Consider the following 20,021-nt stretch of genomic DNA (forward strand, 5'->3'; position numbering starts at 1 on the left):
AAATAAAATAAAAATATATTAAAGTCATACACATCAGAATGCTTAGATGCCTTACTACACTGTAATGTGCCATTCCTTCTTTGTGTCATTCCTAATGGTCTCGTGTCTTTTTTGTATCATTTTTTTAAAAAAAAATGTATTTATATGTATTTATTTGACAGAGGAAGGGAGGGAGGGAGGGAGGGAGGGAGGGAGAGAGAGAGAGAGAGAGAGAGAGAGAGAGAGAGAATGGACACACCAGGGTCTCCAGAGGCAGGTGACCCCCTGTGCATCTGACTAATGTGGATCCTAGGGAATCGAACCTGGGTCCTTTGGCTTTGTAGGCAAATGCCTTAACCAGTAAGCCATCCCTTCAGCCCTCTTTTTTGTATCTTTTACCAGGCAAAAGGACCCAAGTGGGTGGGTCTTGGTTGTAACAGTAGCCAATTTATTTATTTTTTCTCTAAAGCTTATTTTATTATGTATCTAGGTACCAATTATATATGTGAATGTTATCTACCACCAGACCATCATACAATACAATCACCCCATGGACTTTACTCCCATAGCTTTTAACAGTATATAAAGTGTTTAGGAGAAAGAGAGATATCATGTGATTAACAGCCACTGTCCATCACACAGAGACTTCATCTGTCTTCTATCACTGTTAGCTTCACCTCTTAGCACAGACAGCCATTGTTCGTAGGATAAAGATCTTGCCTCACTGTTCTCAGTGAGCGCAGAATCTAGAGGGAGTGACAGATAGGTGAACTGGCAATTTCAAAGTCATGTGGCAAGTGTCATGGTAGAAATATGTACAAGATGCCAAGAAGGGCACTGACAGGAGGCCCAGAAAAGGACGCAGTGCAGAAATAACACCTAAGCTAATTCCTCGTGAAGTTAGGGCAAAACTAGGGAAAGGATTGCCAAGGCGAGCCTTGCAGAAGAGAAAGCATAGGGTATGAACAAAAAAAATGGCTGAAAGGTGGAGATTAGGGAGGACTGCAGTCTAAGCTGAACTTGGGAGAGATAAAGCAGGCAAGGGACGAGCTCAGAGGACTCTCCCTACCAACCTCCACTTCCAGAACCCGATTAAATAAGTCTAAGGCCAGGCGTGGTGGCGCACACCTTTAATTCTAACACTTGGGAGGCAGAGGTAGGAGGATCGCCGTGAGTTCGAGGCCACCCTGAGACTACATAGTGAATTCCAGGTCAGCCTGAACTAGAGCAAAACTCTACTTTGAAAAACAAAAACAAAAACAATTTTTTTAAAAAAAGCCTAATCAGCTATTTATGTATGAGAGTCAAGTCACATGCATTAGTTACTTCCTTAGTCACTGGGCTGAATGCCACACACGAACCAGTTAAAAGGAGGGAAGGTTTATTTTGCTCACTGTTTTAGAGGTTTCTCTCCATCACGGCAAGGAGAGGTGAAACATCTCACGTTGTGATGGAAGGAAAAGAGGGGAGAGGAACAGGGAGGGCCAGGGACAGCTGCAGCCCTCAAGGACACGTCCACCCAGTGACCTACATCTCCCCACAGGCCCTACCTTCTGAAGTTCTACCACTTTTGGAGAGGATATTCAAATTTTGAATTGATCCATGGATTAAACCACTTTTGTGACCAGACCCTTATGATCTAATCACCTCTGGAAATGCCTTCACACACATGCAGAGTATGCTCTGCGAACCGACTGGCTGTCTCTCGATCCAGTCAAGTCGCAGTTAAGACTGACCACCACACAAGGCCTGCCTGGATTTCAGGTGTCCGGTGTACATCTCCAGGTAAGCCAGCAACAAGGCGAGGAAGCATCGGCACTGACTGTGGTGCCAGGCTGATGGTGAATTTCGCTTGTAAACCGTGTGGCACTGGTACAAGCCCTACTTCCCTCACGTGTAGTTACTTACAGAACCTGCTCAACATAGGGCGTGGTGATGAGGATTAAGTAAACAAGTCCGTAAGAAGTGCTCAGCATGCGCCTGGTGCTCAGCAAGCATGGGACCAGACGCTGGTCATTATCCCCAGGCTGTAGAGCTGTCATCTAATGACATTACCATCCATGGACAACTCTCTCATGATACCCAGCAAACTCCATGAGACAAGGGGTCCAAGACAGGTCAAGTTTAGGCTGAATTCCATTCCAAAGTAAGCAGTGCCTTAGAAAAGCTCCTATGGAACAGTAAAGAGTGACACTGTTAAGACAATCAAACTCATTCTCAGATACCAGCTGCCCTTTTCTCATAGTGACCAGGTTGACTAGGATCCAAAGGAAGCCATTTCCATGCATAAATCCTGTTTATATGTTGGCCCCACTCCCTTCCGCAGGAGACTTTGCTCAGGGTGGGCTGGGAGATTCCTTAGACAATCTAATAGATTAGTTTCCAGTTTAGCATAACAGCCAGACAGAGTTCTGAGGTGAAGTCATCCAAGCCAATTAAAAGGCATTTTTCCCCTGCTGTGAGTTCAGAAGTCCTTTTGGTTGCTTCCAGTTTTCTGGATGTTTCAGAATAGGTTCCACCCTGGGTTAATTAATAATCCTGGATTCCTACTGGAATGCAAACGCTCAAACCCAGCACGCAGCACATTTGGGCTGGGGCTGCTGGCAGAGTTTGGGGAGACCCCGGCAGGGGATCCTCATCAGGGAGGAGACCTGTAGACCCCAAGTGGTGGAGACAACCGCAGAGCGGGCAGGAAATGTAGAGTGGCCAAGCAAAAGCTGAAGGGCAAAGCTGGAGTGGAGAGTGAGGGGCAGCAGCAGGGGGTTGGAAGGGCCGTGGGGCTGTGAGCAGGAGGAATCTCAGGCTGGGGATTAGGTGGACCGAGGATGGAATGCAGAGGAGGGAGCGGGGCGGGGCTGAGGTGATGGAGAGGATGAGGTTGGCAGGAGTGTGCTTTAAAGTGATGCCAGCTCCGCCTTGTCATGCGGGACTCATTCTGCCCTCTGCGCTCTAATGGCATCTCTCCTACTCTCAAATACAAATGACAGCTATGACAATGGTGTGGAAATAGCTGAATCTTTGCAGGCACATGCATTCACTTAGCATTTGCGAAGTACTTTCCAGGTGCCTCCTATTAGCTGTCTTTCTCAGCACACCCACGGTGTGTGCGTCTCCACCTTCATGCACTGCATCTTCTAAACACAACGTCAGCATGCACAGCCTAAGATGAACACACATCTTATCACTCTAAGGGTTAAATGGGCTGGTACATATATCCCCTCACTGCCCCTAGCGTGTGTGTGTGTGTGTGTGTGTGTGTGTGTGTGTGTGTGTTGGTTTGAATTAGGTGTCCCCCATAAAGTCAAGTGTTCTGAATACTAGATCCTCAGTTTGAGGCAATTTGGGAATTCTAGCCGTGCTGGAGGAGATGTGTTGTTGGGGATGGGCTTATTGGTGTTGTAGCCAGCTTCCCCTTGCCAGTGTTCAGTTCACTCTCTTGCTGCTGTTGCCCATCTGACGTTGGCCAGGAGGTGATGTCTGCTCATGCCACATTGAGTTTCTAAGACAAAAGCCTTTCCTCTCACAAGCTGCTTCGGGTCAGGTGTCTTGTGTCAGCAACATAAAAGTGACTGCAACAGTACATAGGCGTGTCCTGTGCCCTCAGGCCAGCTGAGGACAGCAAGTGTCCTCCTCCATCTTATTTCTTAGACAAAAAAGCTGGAGCTCTATGTTTTTTGGCTAGACAGACTAGTTGGCCAGAAAGTCCCAGAGATCTTGCTTTCTCCATCTCCCTCAAGTGCCAGAGCACCACTGGCGAGGAGGTCAAATTTAGGTCCTAAAGTTTACAAAGCAAGAAGCCTTGCTGAGTCCATACGATGGAATTTTAAAAAAAATATTTAATTAATTTATTTGATGGGGGGGGGGAGAGGCAGGGAGAAAGAGAGAATGGGCATGCCAGGACCTCCAGCCACTGCAAAGAATTCCAGATGCATGTGTCCCCTTGTACAGCTGGCTTACATGGGTCCTGGAGAATCCAACCAGGGTCCTTAGGCTTCACAGGCAAGCACCTTAATTGCTAAGCCATCTCCCCAGCCTTAGGATGCAATTTTTAATTGTAAAGCTTGTACCTGAAGCCTTCCTGGAAGAGACCCTTCTCTACCTCCTTTTCCACCTTCACCTCCTACCACCCCTTCTGACGCATCCTGTCCTCTGATCCTGTCCCCGTATGTGACAGGCTAAGGCATAACCCATGTAGCTGGAAGGTCTTGTGCCTGTGTATTCCCATTGACTGACCTTTAATTTTCTTCCTAAACCCAAGCTAGGTGTCTGCTTTTCTGTGAAGCCTTTCAGGAGAACATGCCACAGCTGGCCAATCTCTAGTAAGCCTATGTCGTGATGTATTATAATTACCAGATGACAGACTCCTCAGATGGAGGACTGTCATTACGAACAAGAACAGAGCTGGGTGTGGTGGTGCACACCTTTAATCCCAGCACTTGGGAGGCAGAGGTAGGAAGATCACCGTGAGTTCGAGGCCACCCTGAGACTACATAGTGAATCCCACGTCAGCCTGGGCTAGAGTGAAACCCTACCTCAAAAACAACAACAAAACAAACAAACAAACAAAAAGTAAGAACAGAGCAGGTGCTTGGTTTCTGTTGAATAAAGGATCAGGTTAAGCTAAGACAAGTTCTGTTTATGTTTTCATCACACACCCTCCAAGAAGCCAAAAGGCTTCCTGAGTTCTCCTTTAAGACATCAACCTAATTTCCATCAGAGTCTCATTTATCTATGCTAGTAATGAGGACAGGGCATATCCTGGTGAGGTGGCAGTAAGGAAAGCTAAATTCTCAACCACACTAGCTATAGGCCAAGAAACTACAAGCTTGGCTTCCTAATGCAAAGCAACGAACTCCAAGCCCACCCCTGTATTCCCAGCACTTGGGAAACTGAGGCAGAAAGATCTATGTGAACTTGAGCCAGCCTGGGATACATACTGTAACCCTGTCTCGAAGAAAAAAGGGGAGGAGGGAGGGAGGAAAGGAAGAAAAGAGAATGGATGTTCTTGGATTCCCATCCCTCTTCCTTCTCATCAATGCATACAGGAAATACTGTCTGAGCGAAATCTTGCCCCTCTCTGCCCATGTTTGGCCATCAAACTCTTTAAGATTTAGCACAGAGGCTTGGGGATGGTTCAGCTACTCCAGGATTCTAGGCTGCTCTACAGAGAAGGGGAAGAAGACTCTAGACTCTGCTCTACAAAGAAGAGAAGAAGCAAGCCTGAAGAATTAACCAACTGACATGACCAAGGAGTCCCTGGTGCATTAGGATCATGGGCACTGCTCACACTGAGTGGCGCTCTCGTCTAGTTATCTCTTGGGAGAAAGCATTCCCATCTCAGATTCCTCTGTAGAAGAAGGCCTCTCCCACATCAGTGTGGAAAACATGGACCTCAAGGCCAGAGGATTAGATTAACTTGCCTGCTGTTAAAGCTATCAGAAGGGGGGCTGGAGAGATGGCTCAACGGTTAAGGGCACTTGCTTACAAAGCCTGACAGCCAATGTTCAGTTCCTCTGTATGCATGTAAGGCCATATGCACAGGGTGGTACATGTGTCTGGAGTTTTCAATGGCAAGAAGCCCTGGTATAACCACTTTTAAAAAAAATCAGAAGGGACCAGTTGCTCTGTAATAGTGAAATGCAAAAGCCAGCACTGATGGGGAGAAATGATGTAGGGGACATGATGACAGGGGACAAGAGAGCCTGTATTGTCTGCACTTTGATCTCCAAGCTTAGAACAAGAAGGTTTGATTAGGCGATCTTCAGTAAATTTTTGGCTTAACCTTTCCGTGACTGTCAAATCAACAACCATTCCCTGACTATCACTCAAGCTCAGGTTCTGTACTACCTACTGTCAAGGACAAATGACAAGGTGCTGAGTGTTGTACATCAACGGGACATATGATCAACAGTCATCTGTGTAAAAGCCAAAACAGTGTCTCAACATGAGTGGTTGGCATTTCTTATCCCAGCAGTTGCATGACGAGCTTCTCTAGTGCGTGACATATGACAGGTTTCTTTAGTGCATGGCTGTATCTCTTCTATGTTTGAATGATCCTAAAAACTATTTGGGCAACACATGCTTGAGGTGTGAAGATGATTGTGAAGGCAGCACTTTCTGCATGCCAGGCTTTGCTCCGGGGCTTCCTGCAGGGTAGCTCGTTTCCACCTTGTAACTTCCTGCAGGGTAGCTCGTTTCCACCCTGTAACTTCCTGTAGGGTAGCTCGTTTCCACCTTGTAACTTAATGCAGGGTAGCTCGTTTCCACCCTGTAACTTCCTGCAGGGTAGCTCGTTTCCACCCTGTAACTTCCTGTAGGGTAGCTCGTTTCCACCCTGTAACTTCCTGCAGGGTAGCTTGTTTCCACCCTGTAACTTCCTGCAGGGTAGCTTGTTTCCACCCTGCAACTTCCTGTAAGGTACCTTGTTTCCACCCCGCAACTTCCTGTAGGGTAGCTCGTTTCCACCCCGCAACTTCCTGTAGGGTAGCTCGTTTCCACCCCGCAACTTCCTGTAGGGTAGCTCGTTTCCACCCTGTAACTTCCTGTAGGGTAGCTCGTTTCCACCTTGTAACTTAATGCAGGGTAACTCGTTTCCACCCTGTAACTTCCTGCAGGGTAGCTCGTTTCCACCCTGTAACTTCCTGTAGGGTAGCTCGTTTCCACCCTGTAACTTCCTGCAGGGTAGCTCATTTCCACCCTGTAACTTCCTGCAGGGTAGCTTGTTTCCACCCTGCAACTTCCTGTAAGGTACCTTGTTTCCACCCCGCAACTTCCTGTAGGGTAGCTCGTTTCCACCCCGCAACTTCCTGTAGGGTAGCTCGTTTCCACCCCGCAACTTCCTGAAGGGTAGCTCGTTTCCACCTTGCAACTTCCTGAAGGGTAGCTTGTTTCCACCTCGTCACTTCCTGTAGGGTAGCTCGTTTCCACCTCATCACTTCCTGTAGGGTAGCTCGTTTCCACCTCGTCACTTCCTGAAGGGTAGCTCATTTCCACCTCATCACTTCCTGTAGGGTAGCTCATTTCCACCCTGTAACTTCCTGTAGGGTAGCACCTCGTCACTTCCTGTAGGGTAGCTCGTTTCCACCTCGTCACTTCCTGTAGAGTAGCTCGTTTCCACCTTGTAACTTCCTGTAGGGTACCTCGTTTCCACCTTGTAACTCACAGGCCCTCTCTATTGCTTACTACATCACATCTGAGGATGCTGAGAAATCACATAATTAAATTACTTCAGAGTCACTTTGGAGATAGAAATGCGGGGATTCAAACTGAGGTGATAGCGTTTTAGAGTCTGAACTATTTATGTAGCTCAGAGATATGTATCTATGTTTATAGACATAAGTGAATGTAACCTTCGGGGTAGAAAGCAAAGAACAAATAAACTGTTGACAGAGGAGCTTTGCAGTAATAAGCCAGAAACATCAAATGATCATTATGAGAGGAGTCGTGTGCTGGAGAATATCACATATGAATTTGTGATTGATTCAGTAGATTAAAAGAGCAGGCTCAGATAGAGGTACTTAAGGAATCCAAGCCAAGAGGGGAAATGCAAAAAGCTTTGTAAAGACAAATTCAAGACCAACATCTACTCTGGTTAGGATCTACTTTGGTTAAGCCAGATTTTGGTTCAAACCCAGTGTCTTCCTGGATGTGGGAACATGCATGGGGAATTTGTTGAAGCTCCTGGAGCTTGGTTTTCCCAGCAATAGGCATGTCCCTGGGTTCCATGAGTCATGGGCAGAAAGCACTGAGCAGGCACCTGCCACACAATGAAAGTTCAGCAACAGTTTGTCACCATCATCACTCTTACCCTTTCTCCAGTTCCACATCTTAAGTTGGAGGCCTACGCACAGAGCCAGGAAGCTGATCAACCACATTAATCAATGCCATGGTTGAGCAGGGAGATGCTCGTTTTTCTGGTGAGTTACGGTTCATCTAATATGTCCTAGAATCCCACCTGTTTCTTTTTTTTTATCATTCCCCCAGCTGGTTCTTAGATTTGAAAAGAGAAGGACCTCCATGGAGACCTGCACGCTTTTAAAAATAATACAAAACAGAATGTCTGAGGTCAGGGTAAGCCAAGCCAAACAAATAAATCTTGCCAGATTGTGTTAGCAAAACAAGGCTTAGTAGATCAGAGCGCCAGACTCAGTCCTGTAGAGAAATGCCAAGCTCTGCTGAGTTTCAAACACAAGGAGGTCAACAGGAAGAGCGCCTCAAAGTTCAGCATCAAGGCTGGGTCTGAAACCAGAATACCATTCTGCAGGGAATGGGCTCCAAAACCCATGGTTCACATCGAGCCCCAGGAAGCTGGTCCTGAGGATGCTTTCAGATCATCTACACAACCATCAGCGGGTGCATCCCTCGTGCCTACCGCCACAAACACACTCTCAAAGGTTTAGTGCTCTGGGATATGGGATCTAGGATGGATGTTGACCTGTGAGGGGCTCCTTAAGAACTACTCTGGGACGGGCGGGGGGAATGATGCTGAAGAGATGGCTTAGCAGTTAAGGCACACTTGTCTGCAAAGCCAAAGAACCCAGGTACTATTCCCCAGGACCCACATAAACCAGATGCACAAGGTGGTGCATGTGTCTGGAATTTGTTTGCAGTAGCTGAAGGCCCTGGTGTGCCAATTCTCTCCCTCCCTCTCTCTCTCTTTCTCTCTCTCTTACACACACTACCTTGTATTTAAAAAAAGGCCAGTCTGTTGGGCTTGCCTCAAAAATAAATAATTAAGTAAGTAAGTAAATAAATAAATAATACAAGAGTCCTCTGTGAATCACCATCCCTGGAAGGGATGGAAAGGGCAAAAAGCAGGCCTGGACATGGCATAAGTTAGGCTATACCAACATCTCAGCAGAAGGCTCTGCCAACTCTACAAGGAGTACTGGACTCTCCTGTCTGTCCTAGGGTGAGGTGAAGAGGCCAGATCTTTATAACACTGAATGTAATTGCCCCCTGGAAAGAGGTGTGGCCTCGGGCAGACACCTCTCTTCTCCTGATACACTTCCAGAAGAGGGCTGGTGCCTGAAGGCTTCCTTGGTTATAATCTGGCAGCTAGAGTCTTTCATACATTATAGCATCCAGCACAAGCACTATTTTGGGTTGAATTCATTCTATTTTCAGGAAGGAGTCCCACGGATACACTGGCAAATGTTTGAGATGACACAGGTTTAGCATTATCTGTAATAGTAAAAGTATGGAGAAGAAAATTTTGGCAGCTCCATATGACAGAACCCTCGGCAACTGTTCCCAAGCACAAGGCAGCACCCCATGCTTACTCTTTGAAGGGACTCTGAGATAGTGTTCAGAAGAATATGGAGGAGGAGGAGAGCACGGGTGGGTGCTGGGTGCTGAAGGGACAAGCTGTGTCAGGCGCTCTCTATTCCTCCTCAGACCCCCACGCAGCCCTCTAGCTTCCGTTGTACCACAGAAAGCCCTGAGCCAATACCTCTTACATCTTTGACATAGGGTCCCTGCTATTTTCTACCAACAGGAGCTACTCACGCAGGAACTGAAGTGAGGGAGAAGGCAGCAACCGTTCTGCTCCCAGCGGCAACTACAGAAGCTTCACCAACAGCCACAGCCGTTGTAGCGGCTTATTGCGGTCCCCACCGCAACAGCGGGATCCCGGCTCACGGCTCTCCAGGGACAGTAGAGGCAATGACAGTGACAACAGTAAACGGAGGACTGTTGTGGCTCTGGATAAATACCACTTTCCTTTTGGATCCATTTGTGACTTGAATCCTTCTTATGAAATCCACCTCTGAAATGTCTGGCCTAGCTTATGTTTTTATGACCATCTACCGTTTATGAAAGTACATGCGTGTTTTTATACATTGCATTAAAATCCTCGCTAGAATATTTCCCTATGGAACTAGTGATAAAGATTAAATACATGGAAGGGAAATTAGATCAGCGGGGGAAGACTGAGAGGGAGGCTTTGGACGAGATGCCACTTTGTACTTTTTTCAATTAAAATTTTTTTTTAATATATCACTTTAATTCTGCAAAATAAACATTAGGAAGATGAATAAAGTTAGGTTTTTTTCCTATTAGGTACATAGATTTCCCGTGAAATATCCCCCAAATTAGCTTCTCAGTTTCCTCCAGAGTATTTCCAGCACAGGAGACAGCCTGCCTACCAAGTGTACAGGCTAGATCTCTCATCGTCAGACCACTCTTGTCTCCACTGATACAGAGCTGAAATCCATCCTGTCCGTATGACTGGACCCTGACCCTGAGCTCTAACCTCAATGAAACAACATTGGATGGTGGTTCAGCGCAGCAACCTGGGCTGAGATTCCTCTTCTATTACTCTTTGTTGCTGACTGTCTCACTTTTCTGAACCCTAATTTCTTCATCTTCCAAATGCGGACAGTCACAATAACCACCTCAAAAGGTCTTTTCATGAGGTTGAAATAAGTTTATGCCTGGGCAGTGTCTTAACCAATGCGTGTGGATTACCGATCTGCCATCTGCTACACTAGCAGACAAACACGGGCTGAGAGGAGTGCTCTAAGCCCCAACCAGCTGGTTTCTAAAAACACACTCCTGCCACTTACTAGTTGGGAAGCCAGTCTCACTCTCCGAGCCTCAGCTTCTGTAAGGTGGAGGTGACAATAATGCTTACCTCAATAATGAAAAAAACATTTATGGGCTGGAGAGACGGCTTAGCGGTTAAGCGCTTGCCTGTGAAGCCTAAGGACCCCGGTTCGAGGCTCGGTTCCTCAGGTCCCACTTTAGCCAGATGCACAAGGGGGCGCATGCGTCTGGAGTTCGTTTGCAGAGGCTGGAATCCCTGGTGCGCCCATTCTCTCTCTCTCTCCCTCTATCTGTCTTTCTCTCTGTGTCTGTTGCTCTCAAATAAATAAATAAATAAATAAATATATTTAAAAAAGAAAAAAACATTTAGCTTGGTCATGTGAAGACTCAGCACGCGACAGTCATTACTTTATGAAGCGTTCTTTCAAGTGGTGGAGAAGGGAAGAGGAGATGGCGGCCTATCAGAGACCTCTCTTCCTCTGTGCTAAACATCTCCAGTTCTTTGACCTGATCTTCCTTCCTCACGGGTTTGTCTCCTTATTACAGTTGCTCTCCAGAAGGGATTCCAGCTTTGCTATGGTCCCTTTACAACTGGACCCTAGACTGGATCACTTATCAGCATGTGTCAAGAGAACTCTGTAAGCATGTGTGGTGGTGGGTGTGGGGGAGCGCATGGACCATCACTGTTCTGCATTTTTGCAGTTTGTTTATTTACACATGTGCATGCATGTGTGTGTTCAGGTACACGTGGACATGTGTGCGTATATGTGTGGAGGTCAGAAGACAACCTCAGGTGTCATTCCCCAGGAATGCCATCTGCTTTTTTTTTGAGACAGAGCCTCACATTCACTCGAAGTTCCTCAGGCTAGACTGGCTGGCCAGTGAATTCTGGGGATCCACCTGTCTCTGTCTCCCCAGTGTGTCACCATCCATGCCTGGCATCTTACATGCCTGTGAAGCAAGCCCTTGAGCAAGGAAGCCATCTCCCCAATGGCATCAGGTCTGTAGTCGGGATAAGCGTAACGGTCGCTGACTGAGCACTAGGATACACGTCAGAAACCAAGCCAAGCATAGGAATTACCTCATTTCATCTGTACAGCTTCGGTGGTGGTGGTGGGGGGGTATTACCCTCACGTTTTGGTAAGGAAAAGGACACCTGGAGATGTCTGTAGTGCAAGGTGGATGCAACTAAAGTGGGCGGAGCTGCAAGTCGTCTCTGGTAGAGCTCACTCTGTAGCCACCAATCTGGCCTTCACACCACGTTTCCTCCCACAAAGTTTAAGCTGTGCTCAACTCAAACCTCAGGAGTTTTCTTATGTGATTTTCGGTCTCCTCAGTCTGCACCTTTGCAAGTCAGTTTCTGAGTGAGGACTCCTATAATTTACCCATTCCATTTGGTCACATCAAATGTAATCTAGTATATTCTCTCTTTCATTCACCCTCACATCGTCAGAAAATGCAATGTGGCAAGTCACTACCAAGGAGATACATACAGAACAAACCACGTATAGCCCTTTCCAAGTCACTAGATTGATTTCTTTTGAGGTACATTTCTACTAAGTAATCATTTCCTATTGAGGATGGTGTTCAAACTGTTCCCAATCCACCAGATTGCATTAGTTTCCAACCTTTATCTTGTGGACAACTGCTTCTTGCAGTATTGCATGGGGCTGGAGCAATGGCTCAGAGGTCAAAGGCACTTGCTTGCAGAGCCTGATGCCCTGGGTTCAATCCTCCAGTACCCATATAAAGCCAGATACACAAAGTGGCACAAAATCTGGAATTTGTCTGCAGCAGCTTGTTCTCTCTTTCTGTCCTTGCAAATAAATAATAGAAAAATAGAAGAAAGAAATATCACATGGTTTTTGAGGTCATTGCCTACATATTCCAGAGATACTTTGGACTGAAAGCTGAAGAATGAATTTAAAAAATAACGCTACCAGTAGGTTAAACATCCCTAAACTGAAACTCTGAATTCCAAAACTGCTCTCAAACCCAAAATTCTCTGTGTGCCACCATGACCTCAAGTGACAGGGCACACAGGTGCACTACTCATATTGTATGAAATTACCCTCCCTCTGTGTGTATACACTACATATGAAACATAAATAAATTTCCTGTGTAAACTTTTGTTCCATCTCCAAGATATCTCATCATGTATATGCAAATAGTCTCAAATCTGAAAACACTGAAATCTCAAGCGTGTTGGATAACAGATACTCAACTTTACTTACACGGGATGTGAAGTGTTTAATACATTATAAGAGAGAAAGTCCCTCTCTTGTTTGAGAAGGTATGCAGGTTGAAGGAATATAAACAGGATGGAAAATAAGCAGGTACCTGACAGCCTCCACCAGGTTTCACACAAATCCTTATAATGCCTTTTGGACTCCACTGCGGCACAAAGACAGAAATGCCAAGGGAATCTCCAGAGTTCAAATGAAACTCTGCCATCTTTTCTAGCTTCCTTCGCTTGCCCTTCTTTCCAATGTCTGCTGGAGTCAGGTATTGTAGTTCCTTCTGCCACGTTAACCCCAGTGTGGTGATTTGATTCAGGTGTTCCCCATAAACTGAGGTGTTCTGAATACTAGGTTCCTAGCTGATGGAGATTTGGGAATTAACACTTCCATGAGGCAGTGTATTGTTTGGGGGCAGGCTTATGGGTGTTATAGCCAGTCTCTCCATGCCAGTGTTTCACACCTTCTCTTGTTGCTATTGTCCACCTTATGTGGGCCCGGGGGGTGATGTCCACCCTCTGCTCATGCCATCGTTTTCCCCTGTCATCATGGAGCTTCTCCCTCAAGCCTGTAAGCCAAATTAACCTCTTTGTTTTCCCCACAATCTGCTCTTGGTTGGGTGATTCCTACCAGCAACACAAACCTGACTGCAACAGCAAAGTAGTACCAGGAGTGGGGTTGCTGCCAGACACCTGACTGTGTGGCTTTGGCCTTTTGGAGCTGATTTTCAAGAGGAATGTGGCAGGATTTGAAACTTTGGCCTAAAAGATGCCTTGCAGTGCTGTAAGTACAGCTTGATAGACTACTTTGGTCAAACTCAGACCTGAATGTAGTAAGAGCTATGAACTGTGAGGTTTGGCTTACAAGGGTGAGAAAGAGCTTTGCTTGGACTGGGCTAGCAGTTTGTGTGAGAAGCTTGCTGTTATAGTTGGGTCCTGAGAACCTGTGTAGGGTTGAAGTGTGTAGAAACAGACTGATGTGAGCAGAGGGATATGGCAAAGAAAGAAATATTTAGGCTGAAACTGTTGCCTGTTGAGCTGCAATTGAGAGATTACAACCTTTGAGATTGGGCCAGGTGACCTGCACTGGGGCAACAGGAAGAATGTAGACTCTTTTGTAGGGACATGAGTGCTCAAGGAGTGTCCTATTCTTCAAAGTCTGCTTTATTACCCCCTGGATTAACAAATTGGCACCCTACGTGGTATTGTGGAGTATAAGAAATGCAGGAAAGAGAGGGTCATTGAGTTTGCAACACAGTCTTGTGTTTTGGAAATGGCCATGGGCAGTGTGAAGCAGGTTGGCTGGATGCCTGCATGGAGAGCCAATGGAGCATGAGGATGGACCATGGTTTGCAGTGGAGACCCAGTGGAGGTGCCAGGACCACATGACAGCTGCTAAGGAGAGCTGCCGGCCCTGGATGAAGTTTCCCAGGACTATGACTTGCCTACCTGGAGGGGCGGAATTAGAACTCCAGAGACTTGTTGGTTAGAATTATTGGACTTGGAGACGTGTGTGCAGGTATTTGTATGTGCATGCAGGCTGAAGAGCCAAGATATTGTTCCTCAGGAATGCCATGCACCTTTTTTTCTTTAAATTATTTTCTATTTATTTACTTGGCAGGAGGTGGAAGAGGCAGATAGCGAGAAAGAATGGGCGTGCCAGGGCCTCCAGCCACCGTAAATAAACTCCAGACACATGTGCCACTTTGTGCATCTGGCTTATGTGGGTCCTGGGGAATTGAACCGGGGTCCTTAGGCTTCGCAGGCCAACACCTTAACAGCTAAGCCTTGTCCTCAGCCCTATGTACCTTTTTTTTTTAAAGACAGGGTCTCTCCAATGTCTACAGCTCAACAATTAGGCTAGACTGCCTGGCCAGTGAGCCCAAAGTTCCTCTTGTTTCTCCCTTCCCAGAGCTGAGACTGCAAGCATGTCTACCATTCCTGGCATCTTATGTGTATGGGTTCTGGGGATCAAACTCTTGTCCAAAAAACACTTTATGGACTGTGCTATCTCCCTAGGCCCAGATAATGAGCCTACTTAATATTAATCCATTCATCAACCTAACCCACAGAGGGAGGTGACTTGTGTCTGTAGAGAAGACCCTTGGCTTCAAATCAAACAGAGGAGAGCTTGACATACCATCCACCTTGGCGTGATACTCTCCATCCCACTGGGACACTGTGGCAAGGCCCATGCGGAGTTGGTGTGAGGGACATTCAGAGTAACAGACTACAAAGTGACGTAGCTCCCACTGGCCTTCCCAGGGCTTCTGGATTCCTGGCCATGGAAGAGTCGGGCCAGAGGTTTTAGAATTGTGGGGAAGAGGGTGGAGAGAAGGGGCGGAGGCTTCCTCTAGGCAAACCACAACTAACTCTTTCACTCTGTCCAGCAAAACCCAGACAGTGCAATTATCTGGTTAACTTGGCCTTTCATCGAGACACAAGCTCCCCCAAACTGGAGGCCAGCTTAGACTAAATAGTGGTTTCCACCATCAGCCTTTTCTCAAGTGCTGGAGGACGCATGTAAGGTCTCTGGAGGGTTGTTTATGTGATTCACCCACTGATACACAAGGGCCAAAGGCAAGCCATTCAAACCCCAGGCAGGATCTGAGAAGGTATACCTTCCAGGGAAAAATGCCCATATGGCCTGCGAATTGATTTTATGACCAATTTACCTTTTGGCTTCCATGGAGAAGCAAAGCTAGAAATCTGTGACTGTAGCTCCCATAGTCTGGTGGAGCATCCCCAGGAGCCTGGGTAACTTATTCTTGCGACAGTTCCCTTGGATGCTCCTGCTTACAGATTTGGTATCTAACATTTGGACCAAGGCCGTGCTAAGATAAAAAGAAGGAGTAAGAGCCTGTTTCAGAGGTTACCACGAAGGGGCTGATGCAAGGCCAGCTCAGTTGGCAACTGAACATTTAACATGGTCTACAGAAAACCTAGATTTTTTGAGGCTAGACTAAGGATTTTTCACCCTTGGAAACTGACAAGCAGCCTGGAATCTGTGGAATCTATCAGCTATTCATCTTGAAAAAATTTCTTCCAGTTCTAGCTTGTGCCAGGCTCTGTGCTACTTAACTGAGGGAGATCCAAAAAGTCATAGCCCCTACTGTCATCTGCAATAGCCCTACACTAAGTATAAAGCAAAAAAACTCAGTGAGGCATAGGGAGGAGGAGGTGCTGTGGAAAAAGAGCCATCAAGTTACTTGGTTCAGACAGGGCTCAGAGAAGGTGCCTTTAAGGAAGGGGCTATAAAGTTGACACCTCCAAGGATCTAATTTGCCTTTTGTTAAAAGAAAAGTTACTTTAGCCTTGGCACAAAGAATCAGTTGGAGGTGAGAAGGAAGGGAAAAAGGAGTGACGAAGCTGTCGATGACGTCTGCGTCTGCATGGGTTGGTAGTGGTCCACACAGCCAGGGTAGATCCTCAGCAACGGGGTGGTGAACGGAAGCGGATGGACTAGGGAGTGCTGCGCTGTGGGCCTGGCAACTGACGGGTGCAGTGGTTGAGGGAAAGGGAGACTCTGTAGGTTTGTGGCTAGGGCAGGGGGGCATATGAGGGCACTGTTCACTGAAAGAAGGACTAGTGAGGGGCGGGGGAAGACAATGAGTCCTGCTGTGGAGTCGATCAACTGGAGTTACTTTCCACCCTGTTCTTCTGGTCAACGTCCTTTGTTCTTAGAGCCTCCGTCTCACACACTGTCCATGCCACCAGCTCCACACACTGCGAACCTACCCACCTTTCAATCCAACTCACATAACACTTCCTCCTCAAAGCCATTTCTGTTTTGGGCCTGGACCGCTTCTTCTTTATCCTCCTTCCCCACATGAGCTAGCTAGCGTAGTAGACACTTGACAAATATTTGTAAAATGAACAAAAATAACCTGCTTTTTGCCATGGAAGGAAAACCAATAGACATTGGATTGACTTGAAAGCCACAGGATCAAACTGAAATTCAAACTGTAGGTATTTTACTGTGGAGCCAATTCTGTCAGTGTGATGTTAAGAAGTCTGCTCTGCCCCTCTGAGTCACAGACGTCAAAGAAATGCAAGGGGAGAAAAAAGTCACTCCCATTCCCGAATCCTGGACTGTACTTCTTCCAGTTAACTTTATTGCAGGGATTCCTGTCTCTTATTCACTGTTTTTTTGAAGTCTGAAGGAAGAGGAGGAGGAGGAAGAGGCAGAATAGGAGGAAGAACAACCAAACAACCAGAAGCAGCAGGGAAGGAAGGAAGAGAAGGATGCGGAGAAAAAGGGGAAGGACCAAGAATGGAGGAAGGACAAAAAAGAGAAAATGGAAACGGAGGAGAGGAGGAAAGAACATGGCAGAAGATGAGGAGAGGAGAAATAGTGAACAAGGAGGAGGAAGGAAGCATTTGGAAGTGCCTGATCAGGGCTGGAGAGATGGCTTAGTGGTTAAGCGCTCGCCTGTGAAGCCTAAGGACACCGGTTCGAGGCTCGGTTCCCCAGGTCCCACATTAGCCAGATGCACAAGGGGGCGCATGCGTCTGGAGTTCGTTTGCAGAGGCTGGAAGCCCTGGCGCGCCCATTCTCTCTCTCTCCGTCTATCTGTCTTTCTCTCTGTGTCTGACGCTCTCAAATAAATAAATTAATTAATTAAAAAAAAAAAAGAAGTGCCTGATCAGTGCCAGCGCTGATCTAGGCATTGTGCATACACTAGCTTATTCAGTTCTGCCAGCAGCCATGCTAAGAACACGGGTGCACACTGTGGGTACTGCAAAAGCACAGACGCAGAGCTGGCGAGAGCGTGCCAACGATTGCTCAGCCAAGGCCACACATTAGGGGGTGGAGCTGGGATTGGGACCTGGACTCTGATTCTACAATCCTTGCTCTCCTAACGCCGAGCACAGTGCTCCCAGAAAGGATGCCAACTCTTGATGGATAGTGGGGAGACCTCAATCTGGAGTTAGGAGACCTTCTAGTCTCGACTTCTTATGCATTAGTGACCAAGTCCATGTTTCTTTCCACATAAAATGAGAGACCAGGATCTTGATAACAGTGGTAATAATGAGGTATTCTCTCTTTGGTGTTGTAAGTAATTCAATCTTGATCACCATGACATGAGAAAATTAAGGTACAGAAAGATGAAGTCACCTTCTCAACACCTAGAAAACAAGAGAGCCAGGATTCAACCACATTTCCCACCCCTACCCAGCAATCTTCCATTGTCAAAGTGGTCCCAGAGATACCTTGGGGCCACGGGGCACACAGGCTTTTGGGGTTCCCATACCCATGCCTATCTTATCTCCTTGTCTCTGTTCTCTAACATGACCTCTTTTTGAGATTTCCTTTGAAGAAAAGTCCTGCTGCCAAAACCAAAGGTGAAAACTAGTGGAACAAATAAACCTGGAATTTAGTGGGACTTCCAAGAATAACCCAGGAATTTTCTGGCAATCTTAGTTCATCATGGCCCCATAAGATAGGACCAAGATTTCTCTTGGAAATGGCCTCAGCCCAGCTCGGGGAAAAGGGGAGAGAGCGAGGGCATGGTGGGCACTTACCTGTTCCACTCTGATCTCAATCTCACCGTTCACCTTCTTCCCGTGGAAGTACTTGGACCTGAAAGAAGAGGAAGAGATGTGCTGAGCAGGATGCCAGTGCTTTCATGGTTTTCTATCTCCCCAGAGGCTCGACCCCCTAGAGGTTTGGACCAAGACAGTCTCTACCTGCCCACTGCCCTTCCCTTGACTGCATACTGTCTCAGCACTCACAGGCAATGGTGGGGGGCGGGGGGAGGAGCGGGGTGAAGGGGAAGACAGGTGACTCGAGTTCTGCTTTGGTCAAGTCACCTGACCTCAGTCGGTAAGAGAAGGCTATGCTCCCTGCCTCTAGATGTTATTTTAAAGATACAATGAGATAATGAACACAGAAACAACATAATGCTACTCCATTAAGTGATACACTTATGTATTTCATCAGGGACTTAATATTGATCTATCCACTAACTCGTTTCTATATTTGTTCATTTGCCCCAAAAAGCAACCACCTTTTGTCTCACTGTTGGTCCTTCAACCATCTAGGGACCTTCCCTCTCATCCACCCTCTCTCCCTTTCATAGGCTCTGCTACACACCTGCCTGTCGTCCCATTTTCAGCAACTGATATCACCATCTACCATGGCTCTACCTCTCCCTGGCCCCCTCATCATTTCGCGAATCTATCCATTTGCCTACTTTCTTCCATAAGAACCCAAATCTGAATCCGTAGTTCATCTCCCTTCTGATACGGACTGTTCCCTACTACCAATTACAAGTATAACTAATTAGAATTAGTAGCTGTGTTTAATTCCTACACCACACTAAATGAAAACAGGGCTCCTTGGAGTCATGAACAATCCACTGGATGCATTACTCTATTCCCAGTAGCCACCAAAGTGCTTACCACATAGCTGGATCTCAGTTACTATCTGTTAGATGAATAAATGAGGAAAGAGATCAGTGAGTTGTAAGGCTTAACCAGTGGTGGTTTTCATTTAATACTCACAGCAACCACTATGTTATCAATGAAGGACCTCAAAAAACTCCTTTGCATAAAGGATTTGCATCCAGCCCTTCTAATTCGATATCTGTATTTTCACTGGACCCTGAGAAAAAGCAGGGGCTTAGCTGTCCTTCCTCATACAAAGCAAAAGAACCAAGTTTACATTTTCTCTCTGATTGTTGGTGTGATGGAACGAACAGTTCTCAGAAACTTGCTATAAACCAGACACTATGTTAAACATTTCCATAAGCTTTCTCAGAGATGAAGACAGCTCTTTTCTTCCCTCGGCTTCGTTCTCCTGTTTGCTGTAGGAGTTTATAAAAACGTACTTCCCAACTCTCCCACCAGCTAGGTGTGGCCATGTGATTGAGTTCCAATCAATTTGTAAGTACCACATCCAAGAACCTTTGTCTTAGTTTCTTCTTCTATTCTTTTTCCCTGGGACAGGGATGTTGCCAACTATTTTCTCAACCTTCCATTTATGAAAGAATCCTTTCTGCAAACTTGCACTGCTCAGTCTGTCTGTGTCCAAATCCCTCCCATCAATTTGCAGTCAATGCCAGTGGCGTTTTTCTCTTCCCAAGACCACCAGAATCCCTGACTGACAGCTGAGTCTCGTACCACTTGTTTTCTTACAATACTGACGGGCTGGGATGTCACCGAGGCTGGCCTTTTCTGAGATAGGAACTGTTGGTGTGACTTGCAAATGAGATTTTGGTTTTGTTTCCCCAGTAATGCTTCTCAATAAAATTTTATG

The 20,021-nt window shown here is 46.5% G+C and overlaps 1 protein-coding gene across 2 annotated transcripts in view; it reads right to left on the bottom strand.

Moving 5' to 3' along the window:
- The window catches only part of Syn3 (synapsin III), a 525,100-nt gene that overhangs the window by 442,857 nt on the left and 62,222 nt on the right, over positions 1-20,021 (bottom strand). For both annotated transcript variants that reach the window (XM_045152296.1, XM_004650254.2), the window contains exon 3: positions 18,287-18,344. In XM_045152296.1, coding sequence (XP_045008231.1) covers positions 18,287-18,344 — 58 coding nt within the window. The remainder of the gene's footprint in view (positions 1-18,286; positions 18,345-20,021) is intronic.

The sequence above is a fragment of the Jaculus jaculus genome, chromosome 6, assembly GCF_020740685.1.
Source record: "Jaculus jaculus isolate mJacJac1 chromosome 6, mJacJac1.mat.Y.cur, whole genome shotgun sequence".
Classification (NCBI taxonomy): Eukaryota; Metazoa; Chordata; class Mammalia; order Rodentia; family Dipodidae; genus Jaculus; species Jaculus jaculus.